The sequence below is a fragment of the Micropterus salmoides genome, unplaced genomic scaffold (assembly GCF_014851395.1).
Source record: "Micropterus salmoides isolate LMB-PRFRI ecotype aquatic unplaced genomic scaffold, ASM1485139v1 Ms_hic_scaffold_23, whole genome shotgun sequence".
Taxonomy (NCBI): Eukaryota; Metazoa; Chordata; class Actinopteri; order Centrarchiformes; family Centrarchidae; genus Micropterus; species Micropterus salmoides.
Genome location: NW_024041484.1, coordinates 6,709,127 through 6,718,192, shown reverse-complemented (window position 1 = coordinate 6,718,192; position 9,066 = coordinate 6,709,127). Strand labels below are relative to the sequence as shown.

The 9,066-nt window shown below is 40.3% G+C and overlaps 1 protein-coding gene across 1 annotated transcript in view; it reads left to right on the top strand.

Moving 5' to 3' along the window:
* The first annotated feature begins 7,493 nt into the window (after positions 1–7,493).
* arid2 (AT rich interactive domain 2 (ARID, RFX-like)) overlaps positions 7,494–9,066 on the top strand; it is a 38,270-nt gene continuing 36,697 nt past the window's right edge. The window contains exons 1-2 of the mRNA XM_038738551.1: positions 7,494–8,079; positions 8,203–8,296. Of these exons, the coding sequence (XP_038594479.1) occupies positions 7,988–8,079; positions 8,203–8,296 (186 nt within the window). The 5' untranslated portion in view covers positions 7,494–7,987. The remainder of the gene's footprint in view (positions 8,080–8,202; positions 8,297–9,066) is intronic.

The following is a 9,066-nucleotide window of genomic DNA, read 5'->3' as shown; positions in this document are numbered from 1 at the left end:
GCTCAAAAAAACATAGTTAAAATTGTGTTTTCAGCGTGATACTGTATTTTTTATGAGAATTTCTTGTGGGCATGAAACTGATGACAAATCCACTAAAGAAAATGACACATTACTTGTGTTTGAGGGCCTCAGAGCCCCAAGCTGTGAAACATTGTTAAATACATTTTTATTATGATTTTCATCTGCTCTACATCTGTGTTGACAGAACATACCCTTTCAAATCTAGGTCTAACAGGGATTTCGACCTCTCTTGCTGACCCCTAACATAAGTAGCGTCAAAATGTAGGACAACATACTGTAGGTCCACAGTTCTTTCTAGACCTTTTCTCATCCATATAAAATATAAAACATTATTAACAAGATTTCCTTATTCGGTCTAATAACAATACTTGTGCTCATTTCTGTATTTTGTCACCATCATAAAATGTGCAAGTTCAGTTTGTGGCAAAGGGAAGAGTTACCAATTCCATACTTTTCTACATATTGGGTTTGAAAAAGGTCAGAAGAAAATCAAAAAAGTAGAATAGAAGACTAAATTTGCATTTATTTTTGTTTTAAAGCCAGTGTCAAGCAAACACAAAGGTTTATTTAGATGCCAGCCCACTTCCGCAGCCTTTTGACAGAGCTGTTGTTGAAAGTGATGCATGTGCAGCACAGGTCAATGGTTACAACTACCATGAACAAGCTGAGGAGAAAGCAGAACATCAGAAAAGAATAAATTTAAAAAAAAGAGAGTGCTAATCATGTAGTGGGGTGACAAGAAAGACCGGGACAAAAACAGAAAAAGTTTTCTGAAAATAAGGTGAGTGGGCATTTGGTTGTGTTTTCATGTAATAATTATGACCGCTGGATCAGTTTCATTTAATGTGAACCTGTATCACCTCAGCTGTCATAGGGCCTCTTGTTGCTTTTGGACCCCTGGGTGTCACTATATGGTCTCTCCATTTAAACACCACTGAGCCACCCAGCAGAAAAACACTGGCCCACTTCATGTTTAGTGAGGTGAGGAGGAGGAGTCTTTTTACATCCAGCTTTCTCTTCAGGGCTGCCCCGTCCCGTGAGGGGGGAAGGAGGATAGGTTTTTGTTGAGTTACAGCCGCACCCTTGCCATTGTGGAGTGAAACCATGGCAGCCTCCACTTGGACTGTTTTTTTTTTTGTTATAAATACTTCAGGAAACAGCCAGTCTTCCAGCTGCCAAGCCTGCCTCCCTGCCAGCTGACACTTTTAATCCACCTAAAACCCCATATTGTTCTGCTGTTGACTAGTACAACACACAACTACAGTATATGACAAGTGGCAAAACCTCCTTTTGTGTGAACAAGTCAGCTCAAACTCATTTTCCCGGTACTGCAGTGTTGGATAACTGTGTTGGTGTGCAGATTAAACATTGGCCCTGTGTGCCTGGGCAAAGTTAACCACAAACACGGTGTTCAACCTCCACAACCTCACTGACCTGATAAGCTGCTAATCAGTAACTGCATGGCACATTAATGCTCCTTTTTTAACAATTTTTGGTTGGATTCTTGCCTGAAAACAATAACTCACAATTTAGTTCAATGCATGTTCTTAATAAACAAGACACCAAGTGGTGTTTGAGTACATTTTTATTCATTTGCAATTGTGTGTTTCTCATACGGTTTTAAACTCCAGAAGACATTTAGCATGACCTGGGCATTTATTTTGTGCTTTATGCGTCTTGTCATTACCATTTGCCTAGGGGCACCCAAAATTTGATATTGGTCATCACTAGAATGTTGTTTCTCATATCAGAGTCATCGTTATCACATTTATCCACAGACCACTGTGTTACATACAGTCCCCATAGTTCCTGGAGAGTATTTTATCACTACACGGTCAGTTTTTTAAACTCTGAACTAGCTCCCGACCTTTAAACGCAGCTGCCACCTAGTGATGAAAATGGACAAACACACACACATACACACACACACACACACACAAATCTCAGATGTGGAGAAAATTAGGGTGGCGACCCTGAAACACTCTCTCCTCTCTTCTACAGCACTGATGAGCTGCTGCTGAGCACGCCAGTTAACCCCCTCATGAGATGACAGCTCTTTTGCTCTTGGCCATAGATAGACCGTCTCAGTTTTGAAGACTGACCTTGACGACTTCTCACAGGACTTGAATCTGAACATATTTTCCACGTGGAGGGTGGGTTAGTTTCGCTGTTGTGTGTCTCGACTTGAGAAACAGATTTTTGACACCCACACTTGGCCCATCAATGAGTTCCAATAAATCCACTAAATCCTTTTATTCTGCAACAACCCTAACCCGTTACAGACAAAAGCTACGCAGAACTAGGAGATTTTGCAACCTCCTCTACATTTAGTAGAAAGGCAATACAGAAACTGTCCTCAAGAGGTGAGGGAATATGGAAATATGGAGATGTCAACAACCAACACAGTCAGGAAAGGCTGCCAGGCTCCAGTGCAGTCATACTGGTTCCAGTGCCTACACAGGATTTGCTGCCACTCAAATTCATGTCATTGTACAAACAAACCTGAGTTCACCTCCAGACATGTTTTTAAACATATAACAACATACTGCTTTAAATAATTGTCTGATATGTTGTTTTTTACATACAGTATGTTAAAATTCATGGTTAAAAAAGAAATCCCTTCTCACTCATTGAAAAATCCAGAATCTTTGAATACGCAAATGTGTTTCACTTCAAAAGTTTAACTACTTGACACAAGAATTGTCCTGCGTCACTTGCACTCTATTCTCACTGTACGTGCGCTAGCCGTCCCAAGTTTCCACATCGCACTTGTTGCTCATTGGACCACAATTGGCTTCCAAACTACTTATGACATCACAAATCATGCTTGTACGTGCACGTTCCACTGATATTTGAGGTGAGCACAGAGCAACTTTCAGTAGATGAATGTCAGACTCTGCACATACGCCATTCTGCACCAACGTAGTGAAATGGATGTAGACTTAAAAGATAATGAATCAGAGACCAGTGAAAAGGCACATTGGTCAAATTCTAAACATCCAATCGGGCAGACTGATGGGCATGCATACATTGGATTGGTAAAGACTGCACCACACTAAGCAATTTACAAAGTAGAAGTCTATATCATATATGTCCTGATTCACTTCAGTGACCCTAATAGCAAACAATATATCACAAGTAATACTTGTTTTAAAACTGTTAATATATTACTGTTTAGGTCAATTTCATCTGCAGCCAGGGATTTAATCTTTTACTTAACCAGTACAATAACTATAATGTGCTCTAATGTGTTATTTTACAGCATTATTCTGTGCGCTTCCTTTGGAGACAACAGAACAGAGCTCAAAATGTGAAAAAAGCATTTGAAAAACTATGAAATTCTTACATTTACATTTACTCATTCAAATCCAAATTCAAATTTTATCCAAAGTCACTTACCTGTGAGGAACAACAAGCATCAGTATAGTAAGAGATCCACAAGTGACAATAGATATTAGTAAGATCAGAAATAAATACTAGTAAGAGCTATTAGCGGTATCAATGGGATAAATACCTTGGGGAAGAAGTAAGAATTAACAAATAGTGCAAGACAATTAGATAGAAGAAGATAGAAGAAGAAGAGCACAGGAAGTGTATGTAAGAGGTTAAGGATAACAAATTCTTGTAATTTATCAATTTGGGATCAAGAATACAACACACATTGTCAGTATTCACGGGCATTCAGAGGTTACATTTGTGTCTCTGTGGTGTCTTCAGCTTAACTGGAAGAAGTAAACAATTTTGTACACTATTATTGACAAATCTGGGAATTTAAATTTATTATTGGCTTTTTGACAGGTTTAATGCAGATGCAATTTTGATAATTCAGGTCCTAGTGCAATGTTATGAGGCTGCGCAATTTTGCTCTGGGCACTAGTACTTGTTTTGAATGTAATTTATTCTTGAGTTTTGTCTAAAGGCTCATCTTGGGAAGGGCACTGCAAACTAGCTTAGGTTATAAATGCAATGGTATGTGGCATTTGCCCATTGGGCAATGGTACATACATTCCTATAAAACTAAATATTAAACACATTAAATAGACTATGTAGATTTAATGAGCAGCAAAATGTATTTCATTTATTATATGTATAATTATTCAATCCAGAAATATCTTAGGCACAAGTAATATTATACAGACTTTAAAATACAAAAAAATGTTTAAAATACAGTACCATGTGTAATGTATTGCATAACTTCCAGCTGTATTTGGCTCACTCAGTATCAGTACCTAGCACCCACGGCTCCCTCCCCTAATTTCCCAGCATGCATCTTGCTCCAACTGTGACTGTATCGAGTTTAAAATCTGATCCCTCCAAGTACAATATGTTCCTAGTGCAATGAGGTGAATCCATCCCATCGTTTAGACATGGTGCCTGGCTGCCAGAAGGTGGAGCCATTTTCCACCAAATGACTCAACATCAGCTCATACTTCAGAGGCATAAACTCAGGCGTGGAAGCTGCAGGGGGCAGGAAGGTGTAAGGACGTTACATGCGGTTAGAGCCCCACTGGGATCTTTTGTCTGGGTGCTTGGAGGCAGCTTGGGCTTACTAGCCCTATTTGCGCCATATGCCATGAAAGGCCTGGCTGTCACATCATATGAGGACCTCTGTGTGATGGCATAACTGACCATGCAGCTTTCAAGTGCACATTCACAGTCACCGCACACCATTCATCACTTTTAAATTTAGTTTAAATGGGTTACTGCAATGATGTCAAGGCTAGAACTGAAGTTCAATCTGCTTTTTGTTTACAGATTTTTCGTCACATTTGCCTTAATGTGTACTTTCATGGCATTGGTTCACAAAATAATTTGATGGCTGTCCAATGGCATATATAATCTTTTAAGAAGTGCATTAATTAATGTCTCTGAACACATATTCTAACTTGATGCCTTAGGAGTCCATTATGATAATAAGCAGGAAGTCCGTTGATACACCTTTTCATTTACAATTCAACAATTATTCAACAACAATTATTGATTTTAGGGCCTTCATTTGGTCCATTTTAATAATTTCTACAGTTAAACTACTTATGAATGGTCACACTACTGTGAATTAAGCCATTAATCAAAAACTAGAAATCCTATATAGCAAATAAGACATTTTGTACTGCTAACAGCATTTATATAGTTTTGCCCTATGGCGCTACTGTAATGCCATGCCTGACATACAGTATTTTTATTATGTTGTACCCATGTTTTTGAAGCAAAGTGTTTTGCTGTAAGCAACATCAACCATCTATCACATTGATATTAGAAAATCCTTAGAATATGTCAACAAGTTTAAATTTACTGCCTGGAATTATTAAATATGTTTTATTATGTAACTTGGGTCTAAAACGCAAAAGGTAAATAATGTATCTACATGGCGTCTCACTGAGGATCTTTTGACTTCAAATCAGCGGTATGCATTTAAACTACCTACTATATATAATTACCATAAACATGGACATGAAAATAACTATCCATATGGAACTACATGTTTGATGCAAAACTGAACATCAGCATTGGCATGATTGATTAACCCCCAAATGCACCTTACACCACAAAGCAAAGCCTTGGTGATACAGCAGTGTTTTCCTTAATTACTTCAACTAGGCTATTAGTCAACATGAACTGAATTAATTTACTTTATTCAACCCCAATGCAATTTAAGTAAGTCCTACTTATAAGCATTGAGGTTTAAATGTGTCAATGGTGAATTAGCTACAATAATGGACTGCGAAGCAATGACTTTCACAAAATTACAAGACAAACACGTAAATTAAACAGGGACGATTCTTTAATGCTATCGGTTTGACAATACGCAGCTAAAATATGTATGAACGGTGAATTCAGGTCCGCAGATACCAAGATGGATTTCACCTTTAGCACGCCATTGTGCGACATGTGCACATGTGCACAGTACATGCCGTGGCTAAAGAAGTCGGTGAACAGAAGTAGCATAGACGACAAGAACACAAAGTAAAGTTGACTAAATAGTTTTACTGATTAGCAGTCGCATCATTATCAACAACACGGACTCAAAACCTATCAAATAACTACATATGCAAAGCCGCGGCGTACACGCACACACGGTGGCTGATTAGCCCTTTAGCTTACAAACCCGCCGTGCCTTAACGCTGAACAGTTATCACAGCAACCTAAATTACTTATGCAGGTCTCTTGTGGTGAAAACGACCCCGCTTTTGATGCTACATATAGCTAAATGTCGACAACTGCAACATTATGTTTGCCCGGGGAGGTTTTAGGCGAGCTGTTGTCATCCGGAGGTAACGTAGTTAGCAATATGTGCAGTGTTGTAAGGACTGGAATCTGACGTGCTAAGTGAATTCATGACGCCGGTAACGTTACAGCTAGCGCCCAAACGATTCGCCACCAAGGACTACTTCAATAGAACGTTAATATTGACTAGTAACGACACAAATCACTACATAAATTATTTGTGTACGTGAAATGTCGGCGGGTTATTGGATTAAGTGCTGAGAACAGGTTCGAGGTAATTTGGCTAAGTTAGCTAACGTTAGCTAAGCTAACAAGCTAGCGCACGACCGACTCGTTAGCCCAGAATTCGGTTGACGGATGGGGAGTCCAAACAGGCGTGATGTGAACTCGGGTGTACCGCAATTTGTTTGCAAAAAAGACCACCACTATGAAAAACACACGCAAGCACACGCACTATTCCGCTGTCTAGTGTCAATTCCTCAAAATGGGGTCTGCTAACGTACGTCTCCGCCATTTTGTGACAGGTTTTTCATTGAGCAAAGGGGTACGTGTAATGGTTGAATGTAACCCCATCAAGAAGATATCCGCTTGGCAGTTACAGGGAGAAGGGATCAGGAGTAATTTTCAACCATCCCGTGAGATAAAAGTCGTTTTGAAGCGGTCAGCAAGGGATAGGGGTAGCTTCCTACAATATTTACAAGTTTTATTAACACATTGCACCATGAAAAAAACACTTAAGCGGCACTATATGGCAAACTAAACTAAATCATGCTCAACATATCAATCAATTAATTTATGTCATGATTTAAGTCAAGAGATCCCACTGGGCTGCACAATTACTGTGACATAAAACACAATAATGTAATTATTGTAATGTCACAATAAATACATTTCAGACGAAATATGTACATAACCACCATTGCAAGGAAACTATTTTAGATTATATTATAGAATGTCAAAATGTATTCAGTGTAGTGATATACAGTTTGTTAATTAGCCTTCAGACATTAATCATTAAAAATCATGTGGCTACCAATAAACTATAATTAGGTTTAATGTCAGCCTTAAAAAGTTGGATTTTACCAATAAAATGTAGGGTTGCCCTCCATTACACGCCTGGTTGGGATAACAAGAGAGCTATTTTAATTAGTGTGATCCCCTCCCCCCATAGGGCATTTCCAAGTACCTTCTGACCCGTTTTCCAAACAGAGACGAGTTGTCAGACGGTCCCTTAAAAAGAAAACAGTCTCTATTGTTCCAGCACCCGCTCCGCTCTGGACGGTGCAGCGCCGTCTGTGGCCACAGAGGGCGCTGTGCGCATGGCAGGCCGGGCTGCGCGGCCTTCACATCTTTTTGTCTGAGAACTGGATCCCTCTGCCGCTCTACAGTGTGTGCGATAGCCTCGGAGCTGCGTCCGTAACACACTGTCAAACCACTCCAAACGAATACAACCGCGACCAAAAGCATTTATTCAACACATGCTGCCATGGCGTTCCTAATCCGCCGGTGAATCGGTCGTATTTCTGACTGTTCGTTGGAACTTAGTCCGGGATTGAATCGGGCTTGCTTTCTGTGTGCATCAGTCTTTATTAGCGAGCTGCCGCTCTTCTTGCTATCAGCTATTTCTTTAACTTTTTAAACACTCAGCTTCGCGAATGACTGAGCGCCGGCGGAGTATGGGATCCTTGGTGTCTTAAGAAGCGACTGAAGTGGGGTTTAACCGTTTTTGCATGCAAAAACAATGGCAAATTCGACGGGGAAAAATCTACTAGATCAGCGAAGGAAAGGACAGGCTTTCCTGGACGAGCTGCGGCAATTTCACCAAAGCAGAGGGTGAGATTGGGGCGTCTTTATTCCCAAGAAATATAACTTTAAATCTTAATTGCATGCTACTGCGAGTTCACCAAAAGAGTTATTTAAACATATGTGGCTTTATTTCTTGTGTTATCCCCTCAGATCGCCGTTCAAGAAGATTCCTTTCGTGGGTGGGAAAGAGCTGGATCTGAATGCTCTCTATATCAGAGTCGTCTCTTTAGGTGGATTTGCTAAGGTGAGTGGGAACTAAAAGTGGTTTTTCTCCACACTCTGCAGTCTGTGGACTCCTCGGTGGACCACTCTACAACTCCGTGTGGACACCCCGGGACAAGTGTAACACTCGAGAAAAACGTTAGTGGGTCGGTGTTGGCCTTGTGCTAGTTTGCCATGTATCTCTATGCAATGTGGTGGCTTGTGTTGTTGTGTGGTTTGAATTGAGAGTCCAACCGCTCGGAGTCAGAGTGCAGTTGGAGCGACTCAAAATTAGCGGGCACGTTTAACATCGATTATCGGCACGGAGCCCGGCCTCGGGAAACACCGCTTAGGACATAGCGTTTCGCCCGGGCTTTTACCGGCTGTTTTCACCCAGGGGAAGCTTGCTTTTTCTTTCTCGCCATAGCCATCTTTCTTCGGCTTCATGGCTGATCACAAAATGTAGGCCTCACAGGCCCATGTATTGAATACAGTAAACGGCACCAAAACATACTCCAAAATTAAACGGGTCGCCGCAAGCTAAAGCGTTTGTTTTGAGATGGAGACAGTTTATTGGAGTTTAGCCTCGTTAGGTTTTAACGTCAAAATGTGAAAAGTCAAGTTAGCTTGTTAGCTAGAGTGCTAACTAGCCTCAACAGTAACGATAGTATTCTGAAGGGAGTCGGGCAGTTGTACTTACTGGTGTGTCAAATGTAAATGTGTTCGAGTAACAAACATTAGTAGCTAATTAACGTTAAATGCTATTTTACCAAATGTTCTGCCAGACCATTTCAGTGTTTTTAATATTTTCAG